A 16,035-nucleotide genomic window follows, 5' to 3' on the forward strand; every position below is an offset into this window, starting at 1 on the left:
CTGGCTGATTTGAGTTCTCTTGTTTCAAGGACCCAGGAATACTAATGAATTCACAGTTCTAGCAATGTGCTGGGCTAGCAGGTTCTCCCCCTCTCGTCTCTACCTGCCTCAACTTTCCAAAATGAAATGTGAGAAATGGGCCAATTTACAGCTAAGGGCTGTTTCTTCCTAAGAGACACTGACATAAAGATGGAGTACAGAGGATATGCAGAGGTAGATGTGGAGAAATGAGGGGTTTGAATTTAGACAGAGAGAAAAAAGGAAGAAAAAGATGTGAGACAGGAAAGCAAGACGTTGGCACTAATATGAGTGTCATCTCTGAGGGTAGACAGAAGTGCTTGAATTGCATTTTTGGCCTTTAACTTCTCTTATACAAAGAGACTGGAGTTGAAGAGCGGCTCTTGATCTTTCCAATCAGCTACCATGACAAGAGCTGCTCAGATATTCAACAAGCAGAAACAAAAGAAGATGTCAGCATGAAGAAGTTCGCTATACTCGAAGAAGTTTGAAAGAAAGATGTAAAGGAGTTGGAAGACGCAGGCAGAACAAAGGCGGTGGAAGGACGACAGAAACGAATATGAGAGGTCCTCTGACATCTGTTCGTAATTATGTCTGGGGTCCACACTGCAGCTGAAACACTCTGTAGCCCACCATTTCTTAGGGTAATGCCATAGCTCTGTTACAATTCATTTACAATGTTCCCATCATTCTCCTTTATAACAAAAGCATGATGCAATTTATGTTCAACTCATCACATGCGTGAATTGTTGCCTACAGAGAACAACATAACATATGGAGCTGTTAGCTGTCTGAAGACACGTGTAGAAACCAGGTCATTGTTTTCTGCAACAAACATACTTGCATTTTTGATCAAAATTCATTAAATAGTGAGACACCTACAGCGTCTTTGGCAGACATATTGGCAGTTTCAGGCGCTTGGTTTGAACTAAGCACTGCAGAATGGAGGAGAAAAAGCTTTTTGATTGCTCTGCTGACATCACATCTGTTTAACTCCTCAGCACAGCTTTGAGAGATGAGTCCAGGAGGTGGAAGGAGGTGGGGTGGGCAGCTGAGAGGAGTATCATTTCTTGCCTCTCCCCCCCCCCCCCCCCCCCCCCCCCCCCCCCCCTTTCCTTTCTCATGGGACCAGTTACATTTTCATTTGATAGGAACTGGAAAAACCACCATCTGTAATTAGATTACACATATATAGATGGAATGAGAAAAAAAGTCTTAGTTAATTAACTCAAACCATATTCTAATCAGGTTTCATAACTCCCCCTCCTCTCAACAACCTCCGATCTGAATCCTCTCACAAATCCCCTGAGACTAACCATCACACAAGCCAAGAAGAGACGGGCACTCAAACAAGATCATTTGACGCTAATTTCCCAAACAGGAAAGCACTTAAAGACGAGCTCTGATTGAGACAACTAAGCACGTGCATCAATAGATAATGAGAAAATAACGGAGGTCACAGAATGCGTACTGGATGAAAGGTAGAAAACGCTCTTTCTGTCTTCCTGTTTTGTGTTTTGTGTTTCCTGAGATGAGCAGTTCCTGTGCCAAGGCGACAATTTCCGTCATTGCAGGAAACGAGGACAGGGAATTAAATGAGTCCCTCTTCATAGGAATGGGGGACAAGTGGCTGTGATAACAGTCAAAGAGGTGTCTCAGAAGGAGTGTCGCCCGCCACACTCGCATCTCCATTATCTGTCAACCTGCCAGTCCATCTGTTTGCCACACAGTGCTCACAAGACTGACAAACTCCATTTACAAAGGAAACATGTGTCCACATGTACTGAGCAATGGAGGAAAAGCAGCACCCTAAATGTGACACGCATGATCGGCAATTCTTCTATTGTTCAACCATTTTTCATCAGTTTTCTAATTATTACTCATGTAGTAGAAATAAAGAATTCCAAAGTAATTTTATCAAAGCTGTCTCGCAGACAGTCATCAGACTGACAGCTCAATCACGCAGCCATTACATTTGCCTCTCACTTTGATTAGAAATCCATTTCAAATGTCAAGTCAATTTTTATTTTTCTGAACAAAACGCAGCATGAAAAAATAAGAGAGGACAGACACTCTTGAAACAAGAAAAGAGCAAGAGATTACATGTCAAAACTGTTTCTCCACACTATAACTCTGACATGAAGATATCCAAAGTGTATTCCTCACGAAACAACTATTCATCCATATATATATATGACAGGACTTCTTCCGATACGTTTGTACAGTCACTGACACTCTATTTGCAAGATATCCACTGCAGTAATATCTTGGTCGAGCAAAGTTTTTGCATATCTTACAAATAACAATGCATCTTAGCCATAGAGAATTAGCTAGTTTCCACTGATTAATGCCTTGAACCATATTAATATTCATCAAATGCAGAATCACAGCATTAGGGACAAACCAACTTATCAAATTAGAATTTTAACGCAGTGCCAGAAAGACACACTTCAAAAACACCAACTGGCAGAGAAACGCTCGGCATTGTCAACAGATTTGCAATGAACAGGATTTTACCAGATCAACATACTTCTTTTGGGACCAAGAGCACATTGGCACACTGAGGACTGCTTTAATTTCTAAACACCTGCTCACTCTCTACTTAGACCGCGAAATACAACCGGCACAGAGCTTTTCCTCCTCTCCAACAAACAATCCTGGTCTGCCATTTCACTGAGAGTGGTACCACAGCCAACCCGTCTCCCCTGGGTGTGCCCATGTGTATGTGTGTGTGTGTGTGTGTGTGGCAGCCTGCACCTGCTCTGCCTGAGGCCCTATTCTGCTAGCTCGGAGCAGCAGCACAATGCTGAGATTGAGGAATGAGGGGATGGAGTGATAGAAAGCTGGGGGAAATGGATCTGTTGGCGTAAATGTCAACAGCTTAGCTCAAACCAACAATAGTGGATATGAGGACCTAATATGAATTCATATGAGTTTCAAGCTGATAGCTGTTGAGCTTGTGTGCACTGCAAGGCTATAAATAATACTATGTCCCTGTTGTCTGGAAGAAAATAAAACCCGAGGCTTGCAGGTGAGAATTTTGTGTGCAAATTCAGATGTACATCTTGACAAGGACCTGCTAAAAGGCAGGCAGCTTAGCCTCTTTGAGGGGCTGCTGCTGTTGGTCGGAGCCTGATGGACACATGCAGTCGTGTTCGCTGACAGACTCAGGCATGGATAATTTCACATGTCCAAATGCCAGGCAGCATGGGTGTGTTACAATAATGACCCCAGGGCACTGTTGTAAAACCGCGCACTATCCAGAGGCAACAAACGAGAAGTATTCAGTGTCTGAGGAGTATAATGTATCCACTCATTATACCACAAGGCTCACCAGTTTGAGTCAGTACCTGAGCTGTACCTTAGCTTCATTCAGACCTAATAGGGCGGCTGAACTATACCAGTCTGTCAAAGATACTACTAGCAAATATTACACCTAGCAAATACTATTACAACAGTTGCAGCCTTCACTGCAACTGAAAAAAACAACATTGTTCATTGGAAGACGAAGAAGAAGGGGATAATATATACTCACAAATGTAAATTGGGAGAGTAATTTCACACCTGAAGCGTTACACACACTGTTCTGTGCCAAGTTATGGTCTTTTGTTCCAATGAGTGATTATGTATCTTTGTTTTTTTTTTTTTTACAACCCTCATTGGAGCAGCTGGAACGAGTGCATATACCAGTTTTTATTGCAGAAGACAGAGTAGCATTCATAGCGCTAAACATGCTCTGTTCAGCGTGATTTCATCATGCAGAACACCCAGACAGGTGGCGAAGGCAGCAAACACATTTTACACGGCTATAAAGGCAGGCAATACTTAAAATAATGTAACGTCACACCATAGACGTTGTGTGTAGTGTCTGGCCGGCCCCTGTAGCAGTGTTCAGTCTCACACAGTATATTTAAACAGCTAAGAAGCCGCTGATGCTTGAGATTTCACAGTGGTAACTGGAGCACTCTCCAGACTGTTGAACAATATGTGCTCTAATGTGGCCTCTGACCCCAGTCACAGGAATATAGATGAACAGAGAAGACTGGAGGAGGGGATCATAAAAGGCTGGAAGAGAGAAGTAGAAGATACAGTATTTCAGTATCTCTGATGGATAATAATATTGCGCAGTTTCCATCAATCATGTCCTATCTGACACAAGGATATCGCTCGCTTGTCAAGACAATCATTTTCCAAGACACTTCAAGACAAAAACAAAAAGGGCATTTTAAAATGCACAAATAGACACAGTATGTGGGAAAAACAAGCTGACACACGGGCACACAAACAGATCTTTCACATTTTTTTTTCGTTTACACAGCTCCTTTAAAGCAAGGTGGCAATGCAATTTACCAGAGCAGGAAGGGTGGGGTACACATTGAGGTTCCAGTCACATCCACAAATGTAGGCTACAGAGACTGGCACAAACAAACAAACAAAACACACTTAGGTTTACGTAGACGTAGACAACCACAAGAACGAGCAGAACAGAAGGGAACATCGTCAGGGTGAACTCAGAGAGGGCAGAGAGGAGCCGTGGTGACGAGGCAGAAGGGAAAGACAGCCTTATAATGTAAGTAGACTGCAACAGAACCCCCAGTTAAATATATAAAATCTATGAGGCATGAGATCATTTGAAATAGTGAAGAATGGGGGGTGGACCATGGAGGTTTGTTCTACAGTCCTCATTACTGAATCTATCTCAGCATGCCTGTCAGTCACCACCTGTCTGTCTGCCTTGTTAAGGGAGCTGGAATCATGAATCTCCCTTAGGAGACAAGCCTACGGAGGATATGGAAGTGTTCCTGGCCCACATCTTAGCAACTATAAACATAGGCCTGACATAAGTATCCCAGTACAAGCCTCATATAAATAACTCCAAACTTACAAGAACAGAATAGCAACTAAACCGAGCCTTGAGACACAGAGATGGAAAGGGCTCAGTGGGTCGTGCTCAGCACCATTTCTCCTTCCTTCCTGCATGAATTTACAGCCAGCAGTAAAAACCTTCCTTAGCTGCCCTCACCACATTCAGCATGGCAGGGAAAGTAAGAAGAGGTAGGGCCAGATAGGCCATAGTGATGGTAAAGGGAACTTAAACAATCTGCTGTGGGCTTAGTTGTGTCTGTGACCCCTAGAGAAGCACTCCGCTGAGACCATTTGTGTGTGTCTGCTACACTGTTTGATTGCAAAAACTCTGCACGGCACCTATTCCTTCTCGAAGACTGAAAGGGTGAGCAAGGCCCCAACTAATCTTGTTTGCTTCTCTCTTGCTCTGTGTACCATTTGTCCAAGTGGGCAGTGGCTATGAAGATTCGGGGGTTAATTGATTGGTTTTTTTCACACACAATAATCATCAATAATCTACTCAAGAATTAGAAGCTGACCACTCAGGTGCCAACCCAGACTGGACAGGGACGGAATGTCTAGTTATGGCTACATGAGGCTACAGCTAAGCCATGGACACACTCCTGGAAAATTGAGCCTTCAAAGAAGGGCTTATGAATCCCATCTCTGACAAAAGAAGAGATGGAATTAGTGGGATTTAGGGGCGTCAGTATGAGGCAGGGTGGTATTAGTGGTGCTCTTCACACGTCTCCATCCAAGCTGGATCACAGTGCCCTCTTTAGAGCACACTAGCAGCGAATGTCTGTCACAACATCCAGCACTGCGTCAGATGGAGACAGCTGCAGGGCCTGAAGACTGAGCTGATACTACGCCCGGCCCACTGGAACAAGTCCAGTGTGGAGTTATAAAGGAATGTAGGAACTGCGGTTTTGGCAGCTGTACTCTGATAAATGTTGTGAAACAGAGAAAAGTATGCATGTTTTTCAGGCCATATGCTGCAGGGATGTGTCTCAAGTGCCACTGACAGCCTATATTCAAAACATGTTTGAGCCAGCTTATGTATGAAACACTAGCTCTTCACAGTATATGCAAGACTGAGTACATAATACAGAAGCTTAACCAATGAAAAGAATGAAAAGAATAGAGCTTAAGTCCTGTAGAAGACTGTTCCACCTCATAGAACAAGGAAATGTGTTCCTATTGATGTGCTCCATCAAGTCAGGTCTGCTTTATTCCCTGTGGAGGCACCCAGAGGCAGGCACCTCCTGAGCCCTGAGAGCAGCTGACCACACCCCTGGAACAATGACCTCAATAAACTCAAACATAGCTTCATTTGCTCTAACAGAAGCACTGGGGGGTAAAGGAAAGCTATAGCAAATCAGAAATGAGTGCTCTGAGGCTTGGAGGAAAACATTACAAATGGACTGTTCCACACATAAATCAATCTTTGCATTTACAACTTGCTATCCGAAAAATCCATCTTCACACACACACTGTGGAATGTGCAGGTCCCAGGAATGAGGATTAATGTGAGCAGGAGGGCCCAGTCACCATTGTTTCTATTGTTTCTCCTGTTATATTTTGACAGCGGACTCCCAAGAGTACCTTGCTGGGCATGTGCCTGCAGCTTGTGGGTACTGCAGACCGCTGCGCCACAATGAGAGCGAGGGAGGCCTTGCATTCCTGGAAGCTCTTCTTTCTGTCCTCCATCTCTGTCCAGCTCTCCCAATTGGGAGGTGGTGGACTGGGAGCGAGTACAGCACATAAATTTGAGCTGAATTGCTGAGTCGCTGTTCCCCCCCCTCCTCCTCCTCACCTGACACAATCCCCACCCCCTCACCCCTGTCTTTTCATACCCCAGGAGGATGGGCCAGGGGGGCTGGCCACGCAGCCGCATCCCGTTCCACTCGGCATGCTGGGCCGTAAATACTGCGCAGCATCAGGAACAGCAGGTGCTATCACTCCCTATCATTAATTATCCCTGCTGCATCACTCTAGGGCCTCTCACTCTTAAACTCCTAATCTCTATCTCCTGCACCATCTTATTCTCTAGCCTCCATCCCTTCTCCATTTTCTCTCACTTTCTGGAATCCCAACCATCTCAGATTCTCTCAATATCTGGAGCTCTACAGCAATTACATTTTCTTCTTCTCCTCAATATCCAACCATCTATCTCCTCATTTCCTACAATCCCACAATTTAGGCCCCATTCATTTATTCTCTGATGTATCTCAATCTTTGTCCAGCACACTCAGCTTCTGCCAAGTGATTCCTTCCCCTACTGACAGCTTTGCCCACTTTCTTCTCTCCTCAGATGTGTGTCTTCCAGCGCTTCTCTTCACATTCTGACGGGTTTTCCCCCCGCTGTAAATGTATTCCAAAACTGCTGTGCTGCTGCCAGCCAGGAGACGTCACAGGGACTGATGGAGCGCTGGGGGGAGAGATAGCCCTTTCCCCCCACCAGAGAGCTCATAAATAATACCGAATCAAAGAGGAAAAGCAGCATGAGAAACTCCCCCGAGGTGAAAAGCCAATGAACATGGTCAGAGATGTAAGAGTGCCCCCACTAACAGTAAAAGTCAGAGTTCCCAGTGAGTCTGGCCACAGAAACATGAGCAGGGCATCCTGTCCCTCTCAGGTGAGAAGGCTTTAAGTCAACTGTGTGGAACCCACAGAAACATCTGGCACAACCACAAAAACAAACAGTCACTTCCCTCTGACTTGGTCATACTGCCACAAGGCATAATGCGAATTCTAAATGAAGAGCGTAGTTTTGTTATATGAGACCACCCAACATATTAACAGGTTGTGAGCAATTCTGCTCAAGACAACATGAGGTGATGATGACTTCAAAAAAACAACCTTGTAATGATTTCTGGCTGTTTCAAAAGAAACTTCATGGACCAGGAAAAAACCACAGTCGAAGTCACTGTCTGATACAGTAAGGTAGAAGACACGCAGACTTGCCAGCCACTTGTGGACTCTCCCCTACTTTCTCACGTTTCTGGAATTCCAACTATCTCAGTTTCTATAATTAATGTCCAAACCACTTTGGACTTGTATGCACACATGTACAAACATACAAAGGTACAAAAAATAGTGTTTCTTTCACCCAGAAATGTGGAATTTTAAACCTGCATCCCACAGCTTCTTCATTCTCTAAATGCGACCTGGTGAGACTATCAGTGGCTTTCATTGATTTCAGTGCATTTTTAGGCACATTGCCATTTGCTTCATTGAGTTAGCTTCCCCCCAGGACATATACTGTCCATATTTTAATAATATACCAAAGAGGACTGCAGTGGCCAGTGCTGTACACCCACGCTGCCCCATTTTAAGCACAGCAAGAGCCATGTTAGCATTCCTTAGCATCACTAACAAAAAACATAAGTGTCTCTTTTCCTTAGAAGAACAGGGGCCACCTGTTCATTGTTGCATTTGGCTGTTAAGCCCATCAAATAAGTTATCTCTGCAGAAAACATTGATTAACACTGGGCAGACAGCCTGGTCAGGCTATTATCAGAAACCAAACTATGTGTCAGCCTTTAGTCATATGCCTCCCCTTCCACATCCTACCATTGTGTAATGGACACTTTTTCTTAAACGTCTCAGGTGTTTGGAGCAACTCCACCAAATCGCAGGAAAAGAGAGTTAATCACACTTAAAGAAAAAAAAAGGGCTTTAACTCTCATTCTCTTTCCAGAACAGATAAGCTATCTGCCAACAACATTAAGGGAACTGCTCTCTCTCTTCTTCGACATCACAGATTTGGAATTTTGACTCATTAGTGTAATCCATTATGAAGAGGTGGACTGGACACTCAGCCTGAATCAATATGATTCTCCCACACTTTCTATTGATTCCCATTGAACTACAAGTGAAGTAAAGAGACAGATTGAAAAGCTGATATACAAGAAGCCAGAATGGGAAAACTCAAGGACCTTTTGTGACATTATTGTGTGTGTGTGTGTGTGTTTTTCTAAAGAGAGCACTGCATTCAGGAAAAATCACTTTCCTTTGAATGTGGAGCACAATGGTTGTTTATTCCAGCATCCTGCCTGTTCTGTGCAATATCTCAGCGAGAGGACATCCTTGTCAGGCTCAGACTGAAGTGACAATGTCACACACACACCCACAAACACATGCACATGCAACGCAGGTGGCAAGTAATTCAAAAATATTCACCACTTTGTAAGCCTGTGTTTGTGCATGTGTTCATATACATATGCAACTTGCATCCAACATCACCAACAGGTTAATTAATCAACATCACACTATTCTTTTTTTGATGAGAGCCATCAAATGGAGTGATCTGGTGTGTTCACCTCAGTAAAATTTATGAAAAGACAATCTACATATGAAGGACAGTGTTTTTTATGATTTTTTCAGGTTGAGCACTTATGACTGCAGTGTGACTGGGAATCAATTCCTGTAGTGAAGAAAGGCTTTTGGTCCTCAAAGGGGGGTCTTATGGATGATTCTAAACCGCACAGCTGTAGAAATCATTAGAGCATGCACACAGCTTTTATTTTCTCTGTTGATAATTCAACATGATCTCGGTTTAGATCATTCACTTTCATCTCATCTTTCAGGATGTGATTATCCACATTAGTGACACATGATGTGGAAGAAACAACAGACGTAAATTAATTGAGGTATCTTAGGTTTCTAAGCTCAAACACACTGAAGTGGGCCTCAACTACTATCAGAACCAGTAGTAGTGCTGGTTACACTACTTCTGGCACTGGTTACTAGTGCTCCTTATACTGGGTACATACAGGGTATCATCATCATCATCATCATGTCACAGCTGAGAAAGCAAAAATGTCTGGGCCAGAAGGAAAAAATTCTGCAAATGTTTAATGCTGCTGTTGAATAAAATCTTTTGGGAAAATAGAAAAGCCACAATGATGCAAGACAGTCAACAGAGGAAAGAAAAAGGGTTGCTCATCCTTATTCTTTCTTTTCCTATAGACCAGTGTAAACCCCACTTCAGCACAGGAGGACTGCTTCTTGTCAGACAAGTGCCCCCTGCTGGTAAAAATCCTAACCATAGCCATTTTAGTGCTACCAGTTTTTTATAGACCCCAGATGATTTTCAGATATTTTCCATGTTGTAATACTCGAAGGCTATGAAAATGGAGCAATGAGAGAATGCCTTAAGAAAACAAATTTGTCTAAGAAAAAGTATGTCTGACCGAGGAAACCAGACACCAAGACACACGCTTTTAAAGAACCCCCTAAAAGATGTTTATGTGTTGAAGGAGGGGTGCCAGTTCATTCTGAAACTTTCACATGCATGCTGAGGTGCAGTGTTTCACCATCTATATTTCATTCTCAAAAGGTGATTTTCCTATTCGGACACAGGATTCAACACTGTATATGTCCACAACTCCAGAGATTCAGTACAGGACACATGAATCACTGATGTCTTGATTAGTCCTGATTAACAATGTACTGTAAGCCTGTCTGTATGTAAAGAGGAGCAGGACATACAGAACATGCAAAACAATACAGGGACAGAGAGTAAAAAGATAAACATGGCATTGCAACACATTTTATAGCTCTGAGTCAGCATTATTAATATGGAAGATTGTTATAAGTTGTATACAGTGCATAGCAAAACAGCTGATTGCTGTCTCACTCAGTCATTTAGACAGTCTGGGAGAGAAAAGGTATAAATTGTGAGAAAGATCTTCGTGAAAAGGGAATATTAACTTGTATATTGTTATAAACTCTGTTCTGGTTACAGTACAGTAGTGCTGTTATTACCATCTGGTTCTATCATTTGTAGTAAACGAGAGACCATCAGTCTGTGCCCTCTTTCCAACTTGTGATCCAGAGAAACGTTATATTTTACGCCATAATTGGAAGGAAAAAAACAACAGACAGACTCACCTTCTTCCGGGGCTGCCATTTCATCATATTTGTAAACCAAAATTGAACAGCATTAAGATATTATATGATAAAGGAATGTAGATTCAAAGAAATCCAGAGCCCAAGTCATGCTGCCTCGCGACTTCCCTCAATTTTGCAGCAGATTTTCTGATGCATGATGATGTGCGAGTCTCGGGTTTGCGGCAATTTTGAGGGGAGACAGCACAGTCCACACAAATCATACACCGGTTAAATCCACAGTTGAGCTCGGAAAATAAATTAGAGACACATGGTGTCGACTGACAATGTTTGGGGAGGGGGGGAAGGTTCCTGTGCGTAAATCCAAAGTACGAGTCCGTTATGAACCCACTCCCTCCTCAGTCGGTACGCAGGATCGGCGCTTCCACGACCAATCCAGACTGGGTGTCAGGAAAAATGTATTCTTAAACTTTTTGAAAACGAAGTCGTCCCTGTAAGTAGGTTACACCATTAGTCCAACGCAATGCGGATAGACTATGTCCAGTTTTTTTTTCCTCTTGGATCCAAAGGAAGCGATAGAGAGACGGAGTGTGTCCTAAAATGCAGAAATATTCATCACAGTGGTCAAATCCTCCTTTCCAGTTGCTGAAACACACTTTCGGAAGTATTTGTGGAGAAACAGTCAAACAGCTCGGCGGACACAGCGCGACAAGCGGGGAGATTACTTGCAGCAGGAGGAGGGTGTACAACCACCAAAAAAAAAAAAAAATCCCTGGAATTTCTGTGAGGAGCTGGAAGGATATCCTGATTCCTGCAACAGCAACAAACTGGACTACAGCTCTCTGATGACTTCCTTCCCTGCGCTCTTCCAGCCTTGCAGTTTACAGACTTGGAGCAGTGGAGCTGAGGAGGCAGAAGGTAGCAGGGTCATAGCGCCGCCGGCCACAGATTTGCCAAAAAGTGCGCTTTACAATTACGCATTGAGCTGACGCGGTCGTCCAGACAGGAGGCGGGCTGTGGCTTGGTGTTTTGCTCAAGGACACTTCTCCAGGTCGAACAACACTGGCTGTTCCAAGTAATGAACCTTAGGACACCCTCTCTAGCCGTGTGCCACCCTGCTGTGCCAGTCCAATGTACCGTATATACAGTGTACCAACTTCCGCTTTGGTGGGTCGAACATCTTTAGGTTTAGGTTAATATTGAATCAGTCTACAAAGTGAAAATGCACGTTGCATATACATGTTGTTTCCACTTCAATGACAATTCAATGTGCACCAGGTCATATAATAAACCTGTTACAGTTTAAATATAGTCACACTAATGTTGTTAAAACCACAGTTATGAAACCTTGACTAAATGCCCTTATCTACTTTAAGCTCTCACCTGTTTACAATATTCCTGTCTGACACATAAAGCGAGGTGACAAGGTGCATCCACTCAGCAGCTCTAAACCCCGCAATACTACACAAGCCCATCACAGTTTTAACTGGTGTTAATGAGCTAAGGAGATTCAAAGAACATCACACTCCACTGCTGCTGTGACTTGCCGCCTTGATCTCTATCTGCAGAGGCTACTGTCCTTGATTATTTGTGTGAGAATAGTAGATTGAATTCCTGAATAAAAGACACCAGTCACAAAGGACGGGGAGCCTTGGACGCCGGAGACAACTACAACCCTGTTTATGTACACTTCCCCTGTTCCCTCCCGCTCGTAGAGCAGCTGTCACAAACAGTAGACTGTGCAATATTTTACTGCACACAGCCTTCACGTGCATAACATTGCCAAGTATTTTGTCTGGCATTATCTGGCCAGAGTGAGAAAAGATCTGCAGCTTTTCCATGCTTAAAGACTGACTTTCTTTCATTAATTGTAAAAGTGGGCTGAGTTAAATTCAAAACAGAGGACATGGTTATTCTGGTTAGAACCCTCTCGCCACAATCACTGCCACAGTCATAGAAAGAAATGGCTTTCAAAGCTGAGCAGCTATCAACATTTAAAACAGAACTACTTGTGCTGAACCGAGTTGCTTCAGCGCAAAACCAGCGTATTAATCTCTGGATATGTGACAGCGTTAATAAAGCAACAATATTACTGTTTATTCATTCGGTATTGTGTCAAAGAAGAACAGCGAATTAAAGGAGGTCGATGCTGATGATACTGACGTGTGGTGAAATCAGGTGAAATAAGCTTGTGGTTAAATTGGTTTAGGTAATGGACTCTATGGAGCTGTGGCTCGGTCAATAAGCTGGTGTGTCTTCAGGGTCAGCGGGGTACACGGTGCGCCTAGGGGTCACTCAGATAACAAAAGACAAGTAGGAGGAGGGGACAGGCTGACATATGGCATTATGGACAAACTCCTGCTGTGCACAGGGAATCCTCAAGACACTCGGTAATCCACATGGATGAACACGAACAAAATGTTTGACACCAAAACCACAGCTGGCACCCAAGCAGAATGACGCTCTCCGCCGTATTCTGTGGCGAATCAAATCTTTATTCCTATCGCCACCTCTCCTCTGACTCCTGTTGGCACTGCACTACAATGCTGTAAAGAAACACAGCCCAAAGATACTGTTTACATTATGTTCTCTTTCAAAAACACACGCTCACACTCAGACACGGGAGTCCCGCCATCTAAAGCAGGTTTACACAAGAGATTGTTTCATAAAAGACATGTTTGATGATCAATCAAAGGCCACTTCAGCGTGCTGTTCGGCAACAGTCTGTTCGTAGTGAAGCCTGTCATCTGGCATCTCCATACAGAAGTGGCTCCCTGTGCGTGCCTCTGCTTTCCCAATCAGAGCCGCACAGGAAATCAGACTCCAGCCTTCAGAGGGAAACAAAAACCCCCCTCTTTCATTTTCCACAACTTGGAGCTGTTTAAAAGTTTGTGCTTCCTTTTCTTGTTCTTGCCAACCATGCCCTCAAAAATGTCTCCGCTGTATTTTTTGATCGGGGGGCTGGTTTCATAAAGATGAGTTAGACTAGTTTATAGAGTCAGTTTTGCTGTTATGTAATGTAGGTTGGACAGCTAAGCCTAAAATATTTCATCACGCTACTGAAGGCTATCTTAAAACTAAGAACTGCGTTTCCAGCTTAACAGTCAGTGTCATGGATTGTTACTTAAAACTGACATAAAGAGGAAAACATGAATTATTTTGTGGTTTGCTAACAACACTGTGTACTGAGCAAAGAGAAGGAAAATAGATTTATAGACACCGACAGTTTAGGAATGTTATTACCATTTCTTCACAGTCACAGAATTATTCTAGTAAAATATCCTTGCAACTGTTAGATTTTTTTTTTTTTTTTTCCACAAGGCAGACATTTTCTACTGCAATGAACAGAGGTTAGTGGCATGAAGTAGCTCAGTCAGCCACATTTGAAAGAGTCTTAATCTGCCTTCAACACATAGCTAATCAGTTCCACTTGAGATAGTCAGAAACTAGACTTTGTAGAAAGTAGAAATCTGTATTTGTGAAATCATCCTATCTGATGTGGACACAGTTCTGTGCATATCCGCTCGTTTGCCTGCATGTATCTATCTGCATATCGTCGCCCGTTTTTCAGCCCACATGATGTAAAAAGTGCATCACCGAGATGATAGTGACAAAATCTGTTTGGAAAAAAACTGTCAAAAAAAAAAAAGGGTTTTTAAAAGCCCCACAGAGGAGCAGCACTCCAGAAGCTCTCCTGTACTGTACGTCTGAGGGTAATTTATTTTCTTGCTCTTGACACTGGAGTGTCGCTGTGCGCTATCCTTACCCCATTTGAATAAACAGCGGCCTTTTAATTACAAGGACTGTCAAGGCAATAAATCCCACAGCAAGAGCAAAGAGATATGTGCCCTGATGTCACATGCGCAGACGTACTGTATGTAAATAGTGATATGCAAACACCTGTGAGAATATAAACACACACACGCACAGGACTGTCCACTCTTTTACAAGGTCTCACTCGAAGACAGCGGACATATGAGGATTAGATATTACAAAAACAATCAGAGCAATAGTCGTAAAGAAATGGGCCTTGAAAACTCATTTATCATATTTCCAGTGTGGAAATTTGTAAAGTAAGAATATAATTTACAGTGTTTGACAGATTGCTTTCATAGTGAGACATGGCAGATGGATGAATGTGTCTTGAAATGCTTAACAACATTATAATAATAAAAGTGTTAAACAGCACTGACACCCACCCACTCTGTTGTGCCGCACATCACTGAAAACAAATAACCCCCACCAGCATTCATTCATTCACCTCTTTTACAGTGCTCTATTCTTGGATGATGTTGTGTCAGAATTTTGCCTGCTGTGGACCGTGTGAGATGAGTGTGCATGAGTGCATGTGTGTGTGTGTGTGTGTGTGTGTGTGTACATGCGTGTGTCTTAGTTGGAGCTTGGTGTTGATTAAGTGTCTGGAGCCTGAGGGGGGATAATGAGAGCCTCTAATTAATGAGCCTGTGCATATCTCAGAGTCACAGGGTCCTATCTGCAGAGAACAACTCCACACACACATGCAGTAACAACACATGCACGCACAGACACACACACACACCTCAGTGCACTGTGGGGATCTTTCCCTGCACTGCACAGCATTTTCTCCAGGGAAGCCCAGCTGGGAGTGTGTCACTCTGGCTGCTGTCCCTGATAAAATGCCCTCTAATAGGGATGGATGGGGGTTAGGGAGCCCTGCTATGAGAAGGTCACATGCACTGACCACCCAACGTGCCCCGAGCAAAGGCTGATGTCACGGGCTTTGAAAACCATTCCAAATCTTATTTGTTTGCTGGGTCCTTTCCACAGAGAGCAGGACGGTTCATCTGGAGACTCATAGCAGAGCAAAGTGAAAGTGAAACTCTCACTCACTCACACCGGGAAGAACGAGCTGGGTCAGCGCTCAGCTGGATGCATCCCTGCTCACTACGCAGTTTCACATATAGTTCAAATAGTGTAATCAGTTGGTCTTCAATGACCAAAAATGTTGCAAAAAAGTGTAAAGGGTAAGTACTCGATTCAACCACCGGTCGGTCGGCAGGTTGCACGCTCAATGATGTGCGCTGTAGGCAGATCATCTCATTTCAGTGTCACATCACACTCAACAACACGGAGACTGTCTGAAGCACCAGCTCACATTAAATGAAGCTGTAGCGGATGGTAGAGGTGGCACAGGGGCCAAAGATTCGCCCATCAATGCGGAAACTTGGGCTCAAAGTTCGTAAAGGCTAGCAGATACAACTGGCAGTTTTTCTCTGTACAAGTGATTTCTACTAGTTGGAGTATAAGTTGCCTGTAAAGCAAGTGGTATGTGATGCC

The 16,035-nt window shown here is 43.5% G+C and overlaps 1 protein-coding gene across 3 annotated transcripts in view; it reads right to left on the minus strand.

The window, feature by feature from the left end:
- Nucleotides 1-16,035, minus strand: part of LOC121903690 (tetratricopeptide repeat protein 28-like) — a 168,546-nt gene that overhangs the window by 106,815 nt on the left and 45,696 nt on the right. Inside the window, exon 1 of one of the 3 annotated variants that reach the window (XM_042420991.1) lies at nucleotides 10,762-12,090. The exons of the other annotated variants lie outside the window; for them this stretch is intronic. Within the exon in view, the coding sequence (XP_042276925.1) occupies nucleotides 10,762-10,788 (27 nt within the window). The 5' untranslated portion in view covers nucleotides 10,789-12,090. Of the gene's footprint in view, nucleotides 1-10,761; nucleotides 12,091-16,035 lie in introns of those variants that run through there. 3 annotated transcript variants of the gene reach the window in all.

This window comes from Thunnus maccoyii, chromosome 9 (assembly GCF_910596095.1).
Source record: "Thunnus maccoyii chromosome 9, fThuMac1.1, whole genome shotgun sequence".
NCBI classification, from domain to species: Eukaryota; Metazoa; Chordata; class Actinopteri; order Scombriformes; family Scombridae; genus Thunnus; species Thunnus maccoyii.